The sequence below is a fragment of the Melitaea cinxia genome, chromosome 3 (assembly GCF_905220565.1).
Source record: "Melitaea cinxia chromosome 3, ilMelCinx1.1, whole genome shotgun sequence".
In the NCBI taxonomy this organism is placed as follows: domain Eukaryota; kingdom Metazoa; phylum Arthropoda; class Insecta; order Lepidoptera; family Nymphalidae; genus Melitaea; species Melitaea cinxia.
In genome coordinates this window covers 18,509,291-18,526,792 of record NC_059396.1, presented here as the reverse complement: position 1 = coordinate 18,526,792, position 17,502 = coordinate 18,509,291, and the positions used below count along the sequence as shown (strand labels likewise).

Sequence of the window (17,502 nt, the reverse complement as noted above, 5' to 3'; positions counted from 1 at the left end):
CTCATTAGAGGAGTTGAAATATTCTCTCCTTTCATCCCGCCTTTCGTTTTATTATAAGTTAGTCACTCCGTGCTCGATTGATCGTTCATTTCGAACTACGAAATACATTTAAGGAAGTTTGAAACTACTATTTAACTACTTAGCAAATGACAGACCCAGTCTTCTTCAAAATTGTTTTACGTCGATTTTGTACAAACTGTTGGAAATGTATCATTTATAAGCTAGTCTCAAGGAACTTGGGACCTTCTTGTAAAATTCTACGTTTAGTTTTTTATTGTTTTGTGTTCATTATTCACTTTGAATAAGTTATGCTTCGATTGTACCATATTGGTAAACAGTCCATTGAATGTTCGTTACAATATCCGAGTTAATTTAGAGTTTATAAGTTGTTTACTTGCCAAGTTCGATATATTTTTTAAAATGTTTCTAGTACAGGGTAATAAACGCACTAATGACATTTATATTAAAATATTTGCACTTAACTACACGAATATCTTTTCACACAGATAGATTACTGTCGCTTCAAAACGCGATCGTTTAGTCTTTTCTCATCAGAGTGCCTAGTGCGAGTTTTATTCACAGAAACATGAGAGAAACGCGTTTGTACGTGAAGATTATTTTGCATGGGAATTTAAACACTGCAGCCTAGACCATAAAGAATAGTATACGATACGATTGATACAGAGTCATCTAGCGGAAAACGCGAGAACTAGGTTGAAATGCCGAATTTCCCATACAAAATGAAGTTAAAATTTACGCCCGTTATTGCGAGACGGATTAAACAAAACTCGCACTAGGCACTCAGTTTTTTACAAACATTAAAGGAAAACTACGTTATCGACGAAATATGTGCTTTTTTTACAATCAAACTTAGAATATTCTATATACATTTTATTTTATCTATACAAATAAATAAAATTGGAGTGTCTGTTTGTTAAAAAGAACTGCTTAAAAGAACCGCTTTTTACTAAATGCATGTCTATGTATACATGGTAGATATACCGAAATAACATTATTTACAATTTTTGTCTGTCTGTCTATCTGTTTGTTCCGACTAATCTCTGAAACGGCTGGACCAATTTTGACGGGACTTTCACTGGCAGATAGTTGATGTTACAAGGCGTATAGTTCGCGTCATGTAAAAGGAACGCTGAAAGAAACTGGAGGGGCTGCGTTTGCGCATGGGTATACTCGCGCACAAGTACTACTGTTTTATTTTTTAATTAGGCTTTCACTCGCGGCTTCGTATAATGGTTATTGGTAGGTACATTAAAAAAATACTAGAAATACAAGTGCGAATAATTCGGACTAAATAGGTATAATAATTATCACTTTACAAAATCACATTTTTTTTTTAAACAAAAGCAATAACAAATTTTTTAGTTATTGAAATGTCGTATTCAAAAATATCAATTATCTGTACTCTCGATATTCGTATTTTAATAGTTTTTATGTATTTAAAATGATAAATTGATATTTGATTTTAGTGAAATAAATAGTAAATGGAGAATTTTGTAATTTAAAACTTTTGTGCGCGATAATATTTTGAGTCGACGTCGAATTGCTCAACCAATAGCACACCGGCAAGCATGCGACACGTGATAAACACTCCCGTCCTCTACCCCGTACCACCAAATAGACCGATAAATCGCTTCTGCGCAGCTTCAAGGCCAGCGTTCTTTTTACATGACGCGAACTATAACTTAGGCTACTTTTATTTTAGAAATTTATTTATTTTGTCATTCTGCGAAATGAACAATATTTTTTTTTAATTCCACGCGGACGAAGTCGCGTGCACAGCACCTTTCGAAAGATTAAATTAAATTTTTTTTCGTGATCGTCCATTCACGAAAAAATGTGGCAGTACAATGTTCGCCGGGTAAGCTAGTTCTAAATATGAATTATTAACAGATAATTTTAAATATATTCCGAATAACTTAAATTATTTTTGTAAGTAAACACAATTGAAACAATATGGACACGTACGGGCAATTTATGAACAAAATTATTATGCGATTACATTTGTTATACGAAAGAAATGTAATCGCATAATAGCAAAACATTGCTGCAGAACTATATTGTGACAGCGTTCAATGGAAGGTTTTATTGTGATAGTTTGAATTTTTTAATATATTTTTTATAATGTATTCATCTAATCTCATACTCGTTGGACATAATTAATTTGGTATTCAAATCCTTCTCACCTCAAATATTTTTAATTGAGAATTTACACTATGAATTTTATTTGTAAATAAGTTAAGGATTGTTGATTGTAATCGATGATGGATTGCCTAATTTTAAATTCCTTTGAATCTTATCAAAGATAAAATAATATAATGAAATGATTTTGACATACGTCAATTTATGAATTATTAGGAGTAAAAAAAACTTATCTGTTACAAATTGATTAAAAGTGTATCTTTTAAGATATCTATTCAACTCTCCTTAATTTGTGCAATAAATAAAGTCACGATTAGCTATGAATTAAACCATCATAATCAGATAGTATCAATTAATCAATTGCAATGCTGGCATTTATAAACTAACGTAATTTTAAAATATATAAAAAAAAATCTCGATTTTCAACTTTGAAATAATTTAATTCATGGAGCTACATATTTGTAATATCTAAAACATTGCTTATCGTTGACTGTTGTACCTACTGTGTATTATATGAGTAGGTTTGTTTTATAACTTTTGTATGTATAGTTATGAAATTCATAGAGACTTCTAGGAATATTGTTTTCAAGTGATTAAATCACAACACGACTATGTCTCATTTTTCATTTAAAAATCTAGAAAGAAAAACAAGTTACCAATCCAAAATCACTTTTATTTACACGTTCAGTTCTACAATAACCTTGTATAATTAAGACAAATGATATTAAGAATTAAAAAAAAAACAAGTAATTAATCTAAAACGTACCAATAGTGAACAATATTATAACATTCCAATATTTTGTACTCTTTAAAATGTGATAAATTACAAAACATACGAAAATGACGTGAATAATCACACAATAATTACTATATAATGTAAATTAATTAAAACATTACAAAAATCCATTAATAATAATTATAATTAAAATGGTATTAGCAAACTACCACATTCAGTACATGTAGATATCGTATATAAAATTTATTATGTCGGCAGCAAGTTGAACTACAACGATTAACGACAAGATATATGATATCAAAATATCAATATTACTAAATCTTACTATCACCGAATTAGTTTTCATTGCTGTGAGGCAAGTTTAATTCGATGGTAATTTTCAGCTTTCACAACCGTGATTGTGGAGTTAAATACAGCATTGTGCAATAAAAATATAAATATTATTACAAATGTGTCAAAACTAGATACAGATTGCTGCAAAACTTATCATTCAAACAATGCCAGAAATAGATCAGTTAAATAAATTACTATTAAATAAAAAGAAAAACTTCTTATATTGTTTTCTAATATTTTTACGCGAATTTCACTCATTACAATGAAACAACTTTTTCTGATTTTATCGCAGTTTACTAAGTTTATTAAGTGTCTGATGTTTCGGATACTTGACAGCAAATCCAAAAAAGTTGTTTGATTGTAGTATACTTCTTATTACAACACGTAGCCAATTACTTAAATGCAAACGATTAATTACAAAGACTTGTGGAATTATATTCTAAAATTAGGGTGAGCACATATATTAATACAAATAAAGCTTAAAATAATTATATTAGGGTCAACGAACCTATAATTTGCTATAGGAAGACACTATTTACTAAATAAATAAGTCGTTACATATTGGAATGAAGATAAACTAATGAGGTGGTGATTTCAGTGAAGAGTGGATTTGGTGTGGTTTTGGTTTATTATTAAAATGAAGTTAACACAATGGAGATATGATAATGGAGATTAATTACCTTAGAAACTTAGTTTCTCTAGGATATGTATCTCCTTTTTTAGAGGATAGATGCCTCAAGTCCTTTCGGTGGTCAACATACTAGCCATATAAGTATATGACACTGAACTGGTTACAATACAAAACACATTCATGTAAAAATTATACCAACGAAACACGTTACTATTCTTCAGTCTTTTTTTCGAAATTGTATAACCAAAATAATCGGGAATTTGTATGTTACCAAAGTTCTAATAAAAAATTTAATTTTTTACCAACATAAGTATAGAACAGAAAAAATAATTATTTAGTTAACGTCACAATACAAAATTTTAACAACAAATATGTCACGAGTAATTTAACGCGCCATTCTTTATTTTGAATAATTGACCTTTCAATAGTGGCGACTAATGTAGTCGCCACTTTCTAAGTATAATTAATATACTAATTTAATACGAACTATACTATAACTAATTTGATATTGTTCTAGATTTTCTACATAAGTCAACATTCCTAATCGACGATAATCACTGTTTCGTTCTGCTTGGGTTTTCAATGAAATAATAATGCCAGAGATGTACAAACGAAATTATTTTATTACTTAACAATTTAAAAACGTTCAAGTTATACACGCACCGTGGCATTTCCCAAAAGTAGTTGATTTCTACAAGGCTTAGTTACATTAACAATCAATATTGTTAAATAGATTGATGATTTTAAACAATGAAGCTAGGTGGGATGGATCTTGGAGCCTTCAGGATTACATGTATGATATATTTTTGACCTACCTTTAATCTTTAACAGTATACAATTGCCCTAACTCCTTCCACTGCTGAGGGCTGCGTCGTCGATGAGTGGAACTTTTGCTACTTCAAAGAAGACTGTGTGCGAGTATTTATTCCTTACTGTGCTGATTGCTGATTTAGGTTTTTTGTGTAGAGCGGCATTGATTTCTATTGCTATGGGAAGGATGTCCTTCAACATGTAACCTGAAATATATAAATAAACATTACAAAAAGGAATCATTACATAGACTACGTGTAAACAAATTTTTTTTATTAAAAATTACTTTTGAGGGTTGGTTAATAATATTATAACGAACGTTTAGAATGAATATTATGTGATCCTCATTTTCAATTCATGCAATGGATTTTTGTCATTGTTGTTTAGAAAGTTTTGTTATTTGCAGTTTTGTTATCGCATTTATCTGCGATTATCATCTTAGATAACAGAGTGTGTTAAAAACTGTCGGTCTAAATAAAAAAAAACTGTGTGTCAGCTCCGACCCACGGCTGGAGTTTCATCACTCATCATCATCAGGCTTACTAGTCTAAGAAAAACATTAATGCCATATCAAACGGTAAATAAGCGAATCACATAATTAAATAGTTATTAGAAATCGTCGTCGTCTATCGGAACCCTATTGAGTTCCAATAGATGGCGTTACGAGAAACGTAACGAGGTCATTCGTTCAGAAGATTTTATTCTTCATTTTTTTTTTCATATTGGGGGCCTTATATGAAAATTGATTCTTAAGGAGATACAGTCATCTGTTCCTAAAGTAAGCTACTTAATACTTGTGTTATAAGGTAACATTTTTTTTTCCCGATAAACATACATATTTATACAAATAAATAAAATTCGAGTCTGATTGTAATATTAAAATAACCGCTTCTTACTAAATGCATATGAATGTATACACAGTACATGAGCCAAAATAACATTTTTTACAATTTTTGTCCGTCTGTTTATTCTGGCTAATTTCTGAAACGACTCGACCGATTTTGATGGAACTTTCACTGGCCGATAGCTGATGTAATAAGGAGTAACTTAGGCTACTTTTATTTTAGAAAGTTATTTATTTTATAACTGCGAACTGAACAATAACTTTTTGTACTTTGTAATAACTTCACAGCAAAATAATACTGTTTTCAAGCAGTATTGTGTTCCTGTTGGTGAGTAAGGTGACCAGAGCTCCTGGGGGGATTGGGGATTGGGTCGGCAACACGCTTGCGATGCTTCTGGTGTTGCAGGCGTCTATAAGCTACGGTAATCGCTTACTATCAGGTGAGGCGTATGCTTGTTTGCCGACCTAGTGACATAAAAAAAAAAGAAAAATTTGTTTGTTTTAGACAGCTATATAATTACACCCAGATTCGGGGTGGGAATCGAACCCACAACCCCCGGAGTAGAAAGCACGGTCACTATAAAGTGCGCCGCCGGGCTGACTCGTCATCAGTATTGGCAGTAGCGAGCGGTACCTGTGTAGTACTCCAGCGTGGGCGTCCAGCCGCCCAGCGCCTTCATGCGCAGGGCGAGGTAGAGCGCGGCGGCCGCCATGAGGCTGTCGGAGCGCGCCGCCAGCGCGTACTCCAGCAGGCACTGCTCCAGCACGAAGCGCGCCAGCGTCAGCGTCGGCATCGACACGCGCGCGCACTGCACACAGATCACACCGTTACTGGCGTGTTGGGATTGTCTGTGGCTGTTGCGCTGGCGATCGTTGTATCGATTCCAGCACATGGCAAACGTTCGTATTGACCGTACAGTGTTTGCCGTGGTCTGGGCGTTTGTGCTTTTTTTTGTATTGTATGTGGTTCCGGACCCCTTGACACAAGATAATGCTACTGGGTGTCCTTGAGTGTGAGGCGTTTATGTAGTACTTATTAATTTTTCTCTAGCTACATTCATATAATAATAATAACTCGATAACATTGTACTCCAAGGATAAAGAAAATTACAAATTAGAATAAAATCATACAATAGCGAATGCTGCGCGCGATACACCTCTAGTCTGCCACTAATAGTCTCTTTGTAATAAATCCTTAATATTAAAGCACATTTTAAATGTTTGATAATTTAGGAATTAGACATATTATTCTCTGTATGTACTTCTTATATAGTACAATTTTTTCAGTATCGAACAATACAGTTTGTAAAAATGCTTAATATTACAAGATAGAACGTAAAAAACAAACATGGACGATTTTCATGTAATTTCTAAGGACTAAAATTTAAACTTTATTATAAAAACAAAGTCACTGACCCGAGCGTATCTCCTAAGGAACCTATAGGAGAGTGGTATGCCGAGGTTGAAGTCGATGACCTGTAGTATTTTTATCTCCATAGCCAGCAACTTTGGAAGTGGGTACGCGCCGTCACAGATGTATAGGAAATCGTCTACTAGTGGTGGAATTCGTTCCTGAAAAACATATTACGGAAAAATTGTAGCCTTAGTCTCAATGGCCTTAAATATTATTGAAATTGGGAGTTTAATTGTGAAAGAGTAACCACATAAAAGTTTTCGATATTGATATTTATGTGCGAAATTGATCTAGTTGTAGCCCAAATACTATGAAATCTGCATTAAGTTGCTACTGCAGGTGTCTCATGACATGCAAAGGCCGAAATATCTCTTTTTTCAATCCTTATCCAGATCAAATAAAATCATTACACGTTTCTTGACATCAGAGGATATATAAAGATATCTTAATTTTCAAAATCTTTGCAACAAAAACTGAAAAGGTCATTTTATTGCATTATTATTATCCAGGCATATGAATCCTTACGAATGAAAAATACTTCATCAACAAATCAATTTTATGGAAGACAAACTTCTTAGTTATCATCATTTATCATCGTCTTTTATAGCATTTAATTTCGACGTATAATTTAGGAGATTATAAAACCAAATGAAACGACGCCACGTCGCGCCGCGCGTCATTGTAAGTTGCCCGGGTTGCGCAGTAATCGTTAAAAATATTTTAGTACGTTTTTTCCTGAAATTAACGCGGGTGGAACCGCGGCACAGTTACTAATTGACATAAACAGTAAAATCAACAATCGAAACAATAATAGAGACGGCGAAAAATACGTCGTAAAACTTGGGTTGGGTCTTCGACCTTTAATTACATTTAAAAAAAAAAACCTTAATTATTTTAATCCCATTGGAATTTAATAAGCCGACCGATGGCGGGATGACCATCCCGTTTTGCAATTGCTGGCTTTGAAATACACAGGCCGAAGACGGGCAGCAGCGTCTTCGGTGCGACAAAACCAGCCCTGCGGTCACCAACCCGCCTGCCCAGCGTGGTGACTACGGGCAAAACACATGAGTTCACATCATTTTTGGCGTGAACTTGTGGAGGCCTATGTCCAGTAGTGGACTGCGAAAGGCTGATGTGATTTTAAACCCATATTAACTATTAGATAAAAAAAAAATGTGTAATAAATGAATTAGACTAAATACTCACGTCAAACTTGGATGCGATGAACATTGACGACGCACCGAGCAATTGCAAATCATCTTTCGACAGATGCTCTTTCTCGGGCAGAGTCTTGCTAGACTTTGTGAGGTATAGATCTACCAGCTTTACAGCTAGGTATAAGGTCTCGTGGTTTAGTTCGAAACTTTCTTGGACCTCCACCATCCAATCAACAAGGAGGGCGCGCATCCATGTCGTGATACCCTTCATCCGTGCGAGGTAGTCGTCGATTACGTAGAGACGCTAAAATATTGTTTTCTAATGTTTACACGAATTTCACTCATAATAACGAAATAACTTTTTTCGGATTTTTTCGCGATTTATTATGTTTTTAGATGCTCTCTACGTTTCGGATACTTTACAGCAAGCATGGACATGGGAGGACTAGTCGTTCGCACCCAAAAAACAGAATAAATCGCGATAAAATCCGAAAGAGACGCTAAAAGTTAAGCAGTTTGTGATTTGTACTTTGATTTACATAATGAGGTTTCAATTTTGGAAAATATTGAAATACTTAAGTACTGCAACAAAATAATATCGAGTACCTGTACGTACATTCATACATTTTTACCACACTGCTTTAGTCTAATTTCAAAAATAAAAAAAAAAACTAATTTGAGAGAGAAGACAAAAATTTGGAATTCTGTGTATTTACCATTATAGATTGCTTTTTAAATAACGAACGAAGTACAGAGCTGGTCAGCTGGCCAGCTAGTTAGTGCATGTGGCGAATTAGAAACTTCACTAATCTCAGAGTTGTGAGTAAAATACAATAATATTGAAATTTGTTTTCCTTCATTTTATTTTGGTGTACTATTAATCCCGAATACATTAGTGACGCTGTTAAGCGGTTTAAAAAAATAACAGATGCGTATTTTAATATTTTATTCGAAATTGTTTCGCAATATCGTACTTTTATCTATAACTTCGCATCACAAATCACACAACCTACTATTTATAAAATAGCTTATATATTATTACTAACAAAAACAATCAAATCTTTCAAACTTCTTAACATGTTATGGTGTTAGTTTAAATTCACCATATTCCGACGAAAATCTACGACCCTTCAAATTTAAAGAAATATTGACAAGCCCATCATTCATTATTTTTATAACAGATTAATTCAAGTAAAACTGCAACATATTAAAAAAAAAAAAAAACAGCCACCAAATCACATACTTCTCTACTCTTTAAGTAGTTAAAAATGTCCATAGCGTAGTTGGACACTTGCGTGAGATCATTCCAGTTTTCCTTGTCAAAGTCAGTCACCCCCTCGGGCACCTCATGCGGGTTGTCGGTTTCCTCATCCAAAGACCTATTGACTGTGTCATCTAAGTTCACTTTGTCAAGTTTCTCGCTTATCATTTTGTATCCATCCTTTGTAGCCTCATTTGGAGTGCTGAAAATTTGAGGTTGATAAAAACATAATTCTAATTTTAAACCGGAATAAATTGGTCAGTGTATTTTTTTTTAATGTCACTTGGTCGGCAAACAAGCGTACGGCTCACCTGATGGTAAGCGATTACCGTAGCTTATAGACGCCTGCAACACCAGAAGCATCGCAAGCGCGTTGCCGACCCAATCCCCAATCCCCCCAGGATCTCTGGTCACCCTACTCACCAATATTAACACAATACTGCTTGAAAACAGTATTATTTTGCTGTGATCTTCTGTAAGGTCGAGGTACTACCCCAGTCGGGCTGCTCCATATTTTGAGCAGGAAAGTTCAAAGTTTTAAATTAAAAAATAATGCTGCGCATTAACGTACGTTCAGTATATTCAAGTACTGGTTTAGGATTTAAAAACATTCACGACGCATAATCAAATCTACAAACCACGGCACACGTGATTTGCCGGGAATCGAACCCGCGATCACAGCCAGCTGCTGCATCCACGGCAACAATTACTCATCAAATTAACAAAAGAATTTTAACAAAACAATAATATAACGTAATCATAAAAAAATATATATTACAAAGTAAAACTGATAAATTATAAATGCCACATTTAAGGGCGGCCAGACTCATTCTAAGTTATGCGTATTTTAGACGCTGAATATCTATTATATAAAATTCTCGTATCATGGTGTTAAACATTGAACTCCTCCGAAACGGCTCGCCCGATTTTAATAAAATTTTGTGTGCATATCGGGTAGGTCTGAGAATCGGCCAACATCTATTTTTCATACCCCTAAGTTATAGGGGAATTAAGCGGGTTAATAACATATATGGCAAAGAAACGTTTGCGGGGTCAGCTAGTAGTCTTATAATATTTGAAATTTTGATTACAAAAGAAATAATGTACGAGAATCAACCTATTTCTAGTTTCGCCTTTAAATTTAAAGATTTTTTATATAAGTTGCATTATTTTAAATATATAGAAATGTCGTCAAGAACGAGTTTAAAATAAAAAATAAAATTATGTGGTGTCATGGGACACCAGGTAGGAACGAAGTTCCTTCGGATAGTATAGAAGTAACACAATTTGAAAAATATGTTATTATTAATTTTATTTATATTTTCTAGTTCTTGATTTTTTTTTAAATTTTGTTGATTGGTTTTTAATTAAGTACATATAGGTACCTTTTTAGGAAATTTAGTATTTTAGGAAATAACAAATACCGTAAAATAAAATAAATCAAAATAATAATAATAATAAGAATTTAAACTATTAAGTGAAATAAAAAAACATGTCTTTATTTATTTTTGTCGACAGTATAAAATTACATAATTTAAAAAAAAAGTTTACTAGTAATATTTTAGTTTTACAAACGTCATATTATACAGTCGTGTGACTGATGTTACGTCACTTCCGTTATATATTTTTCTTACGGTTTTAGTATCACTTTTTTTTTTCAGTTCGGTCGCCCAGCCAAATGTTCAGCCTGCCGTAAGGAACTTCGTTCCAATTATGCAAAAAAAAAAAAAATTCTTTTGCAGTGTGCGTTCTTCGGCCCAACTACCTGATCCAAAGCCTTTAGTTATGCCTTTGTCTAATCTAACAGTATTTTACAACACATTGAAGTAAACAAAAACTCTAAAAGTAAAAGTCTATGTGCTTAAAAGTCACAAAAGTTTACTGTGATTTATTTAGTTAATTGTTGCTAACATTGTTTTTTAAGTCTTTTATTAGTAACAAAAAATCATTTATTTATCTATTCAAAATATAAATCATACTATAAACATATTTCGTGGGTAAAAATTTCGTTTGAACTATTTGTTACCTTATCTATAATTTTTTTTAATGCTTCATGTAATTTTTTTTTCGTTCGTCTATTACTTGCGAAGACACATTATCGCTAGCTAGGAGTCGTATAAAGATACAAGTCTAATTATTGTTAAGTTATAGCAAGTTTTCGCATGTAGCTTCGTCTATGAATATTTCAGATTTCAGAAAATTATGAGACAATAATAAATCTACTTACAAATTATTATCTAAATAACTATTTGAGATAACGAACATTCTCTACATAAATATGTATATTCTATTCATTACGTTTACGTACACTGCTGTGCATAGGTTCAATCCGTTCAATGCTAGTAACCTCCTTTTACTGATTTTGTAAAATTTTGAGGCTATTACTTTTATGATTACAACTATAAATGTATAATTAAATGAAACAACTTTTTCGGATCTTAACGCGGTTTCTTAGGTTTTATACATTTCCCCGCCCGAAGTTTCGGATACTTAACAGCAACTACATAGTCACGGGAGGACAATATATAATTAAACATATTCCTAAAAACTTTAACTTAATTTTCACAGTAACCGCAGTTTTTTACAGATTTCGATTTTAAAAGCTCCTTTTATACAAGCAAGGCAGTATAAATAAAGGGTCTCAATGCAATATTTTTCTTGAAAGGGAGCAAAAAAAAATATATTGTTTCGAAACTGCAGCGAATGCCGAAAAAGAACGAATTCGGCAAGCGATTGTTACACTTGCATGTGAAACAAATTAATGCTGGAACTAATCAAAACAAATATTTTGCTTTTATATTATATGGTTTATAGAACACATAACTATTATTTCGTTTTTGAAGTGACAACGTCTAATAAATCGATGAACGCCGGCTCCATGCACGAAAAAGGATGACTCATTGTCCCGTTACGTTCATTGTACGCTTGCGGCGTATCTCTTTTCCAATCGACTGTCCTATGCGTCCGAGGAGGGGTTTTCTTATGACGTTGACACGTTAAACTATCGTCCCCCCGTAAACCAACTTTACAGGCAATATCAAGACATCTAAATAACGTAGAAAATATAGTGAAGTTCGATCTAAACAATTGTTGCTTTATTCAAATTATTAAAAACTGGTATTTATCGATTTTACATGCACAACACAATATTGTACAAAGAAACTGGAAATCATCAAGATCTCTACCACTAACTAACGGTCTTATAGAGCTCAAGGTAGTAAAAAATCTAGCCAGAGTAAGTTTATTAGTGTAACTGTTGAACGAAACCGACGGTTAACAGTATTAATGTGATTTGGTCAACTGCTGTCCGAAATCTTTAGTCCTATATAATAAGAACAAATGGACGAAGAATGTAGAATTTGAAGTGACGAATCCAATTGAGATATTTTGTATTTTATCATTTATAATTAAAGTCCTAGGTTGAAGAAGTTTCCGCCATAGCGTCATAGAATTAGTCACAAGTTCAATCTGGGTCTAAGCTCATTTTTGAGCTTACAAAACAGCAAGTACAAATTGAAGAAAATAATAAGCAAAGAGAAATATTATGAATTTAAAAAAAAGCACAAAGGTATCAAACAACCGTTCGGTCCGCCTGCCAAGTGGTTACCATGGTCTATGAACACTTCCGACAGCAGAAGCATTGCCAAAAACGTGTCGCTACACGCTGTATACCTCCGACCCTCCCTTTTGCTACCTTACTCGCTACAGAATCACAAAAATGCTTAACCATTACCTCCACACTCCTTATGATATCAGGCTCCAAAGATTTCGCAATATACTTACGAAATTTTTAAGAACAATAATGTTTTTTACTTTAAGATGTGTAAAAATCTTTAAAAGTAACATAGAGGAAAGTATAAATAATCTTATTGCTCATATGCCATGACTGATAAAAGTAATTTAAAGTAAGATCTTTTTTTCTTAAGCCATTATTTAATGAAAATAAACGCATTCCCCAGTTCTCAAGACAGGGCTCCCGCCAGTCCAGTCAGCTAAAAATAAATCATACCCTGTCCACACGTTTATTTACATATATAAACAAAAGATTTAAGTAAATTTAAACCATATAATATATATATATATATATATATATATATATATATATATATATATATATATACACTACCGTCCAAAAGTTTGGAAGCACACCTGATTTCAAACAAAACAAAAGATTGCCGACTCCCTGCGGTAAATAATAGCAATAAAATAAAGTTTTATGACCTTTTGTGATTTTTTAACACAAAACAAAAGGACTACTAGTGCATATTCCTTGAGTTTTAACAAATTCCTGGATTTTGACGAAACACGTGTTTTATTACTTCATCCGCCGGGGACTTTCTTTCATGCATTGATGCGGTTTTATTGAAAATATTTTGTAGTTTATATCTTTTTTGGACCTTATTTAGTCACACTTGAGCATTAGAACGCGAAGGTTGTGATATTAACATCGTCTGTATTCAAAAGATTTCGACTACTTCCTTGACCGTCTTTTTTTTTTATTGAAAATGGCAAAACGCAAGCAAATCACACTTGAACAGCGAAGCGCTATTTGTACTCTGCGTGAGGAAGGCTACAGTGAACGCCAAATCGCAAAAAAACTCGGAATTTCTTGTAAAGGTGTCCACTACACCCTCGCTAGAAAAAAAGAAACTGGCAAAAATGAAGATAGAAAAAGGTCTGGTAGGCCCAAATCCACTACAAGTCAAGAGGATAACTTCATCAGAGTTCTTTCTAAACGGAATCGTCGCTTAACTGCACCACAAATTACCGCATCTCTGAATGAAACGCGAGGAACACCCGTGTCAATAACAACAGTTAAAAGACGACTACTGTCTGCGGGGCTAAGAGGTTGTGTTGCAGTTAAAAAACCAAAACTAACAATTCGGCATAAGAAAAACAGACTAGAATGGGCAAAGGAACATAAAAACTGGACAATAAACCAATGGAAAAAAGTTCTTTGGAGTGACGAATCGAAGTTTCAGATTTTCGGGTCCAATAGACGTGTTTTTGTGCGCCGATCTAAAGGAGAGAGAGCTTCAGAAGCTTGTACAGTGCCTACTATCAAACATGGTGGTGGTAATGTCATGGTTTGGGGGTGTTTCGGCAACAATAAACCCGGAAGTCTTGTGAGGATAACCGAAAAACTAAACAAGGAACGCTATTTGAAAATTCTTAAGGATTTCGCCATACCCGGTGGACTGAATCTTATTGGTCCTGGGTTCGTTTTTCAGCAAGATAACGACCCGAAACATTCGTCCAAACTGTGCCAGAACTTTTTAAGGAAGAAAAAAGATGTGAAAATCATGCAGTGGCCGTCTCAATCACCTGACCTTTCTCCCATTGAACTTGTTTGGGATGAACTAGATAGAAGGGTGAAAAATCAATCTCCTACGAGCTCAGAACATTTGTGGCAACTATTACAGAGCGAATGGAAGAAGTTAGATGAACAGTATTTTATGAAATTAATTAGTAGGATGCCTAGAATATGCGAGAAGGTAATTAAAGAGAGGGGTGGACACTTCGATGAAGCTAAAATTTAATTTAATTTTTATATTACTTATTTAATTTCATTGTTGTAGAAGTGTGTTTTGTCTATTTTTTTAATTCTGTATCAATAAAAAAAATTTAAGATGGCTTACTTTTATTTTATTTGATTTTATCTTGTTGCTTCCAAACTTTTGGACGGTAGTGTATATATATATATATGTGTGTGTCTTTAAAGTAATCTTTATACAAATTATACTGTTTACAGATAATCAAGCATGAACTTTAAGTCAACAAAAAGTATTTAATAACATTAGAATAAAATCTAACAATAGAATCAAAATTACAATAATTTAAATATTAAATTATCAAAAAACAAGCTTATTTATTCTACTCCTGGAATAATTCTTATTACTTTAATGTAAAAATACGCTTGTGATAAAAATTTAAAATAATTTGTCCCTTAGTCTCAGATGTCTATACCACACTAACTAGATAAGTAAAATTTATATATTAAAATGTAGTTTGAAATCCTTGACCTATATCAAAGTGATAACCAATGTATTTTACCACGTAGTTTCATCTTAATATTGTAGAAAAAAATTAAGTACAGTTTTGCCTAGTTGTTCAAGAAAGTTAATAGAACAATAGATTCTATTCAAAATGGTCATTTTATGGTGCTATGTGAAATATTTCGAAAATCCTTTGTTATTTTGGTCCAGTACAATGACTTTTTCTTATCCACCTAAGTATTGAACAAAAAGAAATACAACAGTTAAAAAATTTCATGTCATTAAGTTTTGAGAAGTTTATGAAATAAATAGACATTTTTAACAGAAGCAAATTGTAATCTGTTCCAAAGACTGGTAATTCCATGCTGTTGTTATGTGATAGTCATTAGATATATGACTATAGCTACATATTTTTTTGAAAATATAAGTATATCAAACAGATCAAACATACTAACCCCCGAGCAGAAAGTAAAAGAACTGCAAATTGCACCAAAGGGACAGTCAAAGTAAGGAAGACAAAAGACAAGTAATTTAATAATAAACATAGTAATATAAAAGCATACTTACATATTTTCTAAAGCTGTAACATATAATGATGGCTCTCCAGAAACATCACTCCTGGCAGACTTAGCTGAACTCTGGCTTTGATTCTGATTCTCTTTACCGAGTGATTTCTTCTCAATGTTCTTGAGGATGCCATTTTGTGATCTGGTCGATATCACTTTGGGCGGGTCTTTGGCAAAATGCTTCTGCACAGACTCTAATGCATTGGTTGCTGCTTTTTGCAATTGTTTTGTTTTGGAGGCCTTACCATTTACAGCTGTGGTTTGTGGTTTGACACTCTGAAAGACATAACAGGTTAGAGAAAACAAGAAAAATTAAACATGTACATAAATTAATATTATGAATAATTTAATGAAAAGTCATACAACTTTAGGATACAAGTCTTTTGGAGGGAAAGTTCATTGACCTATGAACATTGATTATTTTGTCAAAACATTGCATTTTAACATTTATTTGACTGAAAATACACCTTGAAACTATTGTACATTCACAAAAATTGTATAAAATTAGTTGCTTACTAATAATAACTGATTACCCTCTACAATTTTGTTGATAAGGGAATAATTTTGAAAACTATTGTTTATACATTACCTTTAAGGTTGGGAGCATTTTACTTTCCACTGTGACTTTTTTCATCGGCATGGTCTTGTCTTTTTCATGATTGGCGCTTGATTTGTTAAAAGCATTCGTGATGTCCCCAAACGCCGCTCTTTTAGCAGTCATGTCTTTCAAGGGGCTGTCTGCTTTCCTTTTGTTTGGCACCTTCATACTGTCTTTGTAACTCTTCAGAGAAGCTAATTGCTTACTCCTCGTTGTAATTCCGTGGCTCAAGCCGTTCATGTTTTCATTGACGCCACTGGTCTTAGACGCCATCCTTATTGGCGCCATTGTAAAATGTTATAATTTGTCACGTGTACTAAATACGGGAGGAACCACTTTATTTTGAAATGTATTATAAGGTATTTGAAGTAAAATACGTTTCAAGTTCTCATGCTTAACGATCAAAAATGGAGGCAAAACAAGTGAACGTCTAATGAAAGCAGCGTCTTAGAAAAACTTTACACAATTACAATAGTACTCACAAATTCAGGCGGCTGAAGCCGCTCTACAAGTTTCATAAAACGTTTTTAAAACTTCCACAGTTTATTTCAGTTTCTTAAAGATTAAAATAAGTCTATATCTAAATAGTACGTTATTTCAACTCGCAACCGAATAGAGTTGTCTAAACTTAACCAAAACCGTTGAACGTTTTAAATTTCTATTGGTCTACGATTGTCCAATGGCGAGTTGAATTTAAAGTCGTTCCGTTTTATGAAATTAATACCATATGTTCTCAACAACTGCTACCAATATTGATATTGGAGTTAAAAGTAACTTATTTTAAATAATTTATTTTGAATTATAAGTAATATATAAAATAATTAATACATTTTTATCGAGCTCTAACTTCACAACAGAAATGTTAAATAAAGATTGCAACAAAATATATGCAAATTAAATGTATTTTAGAAAAAACATCCTATTAGTATTTTGTTCTCGTGCTTGATTTGGTTTTTTTAACAGTAGTTTTCCAAAAGTTATCTATTTTATTTT

The 17,502-nt window shown here is 33.0% G+C and overlaps 1 protein-coding gene across 1 annotated transcript; it reads right to left on the bottom strand.

Moving 5' to 3' along the window:
- Positions 1-4,465: 4,465 nt before the first annotated feature.
- Positions 4,466-16,797, bottom strand: LOC123669250 (G2/mitotic-specific cyclin-B3). Its single transcript, XM_045602869.1, has 7 exons — positions 16,501-16,797; positions 15,913-16,187; positions 9,332-9,551; positions 8,138-8,392; positions 6,931-7,086; positions 6,149-6,323; positions 4,466-4,876 (listed from the first exon to the last, which is right to left on the bottom strand). Exons 1-7 carry the CDS (start codon positions 16,795-16,797, stop codon positions 4,704-4,706), a joined length of 1,551 nt encoding a protein of 516 aa, XP_045458825.1. The 3' UTR covers positions 4,466-4,703.
- Positions 16,798-17,502: the final 705 nt, after the last annotated feature.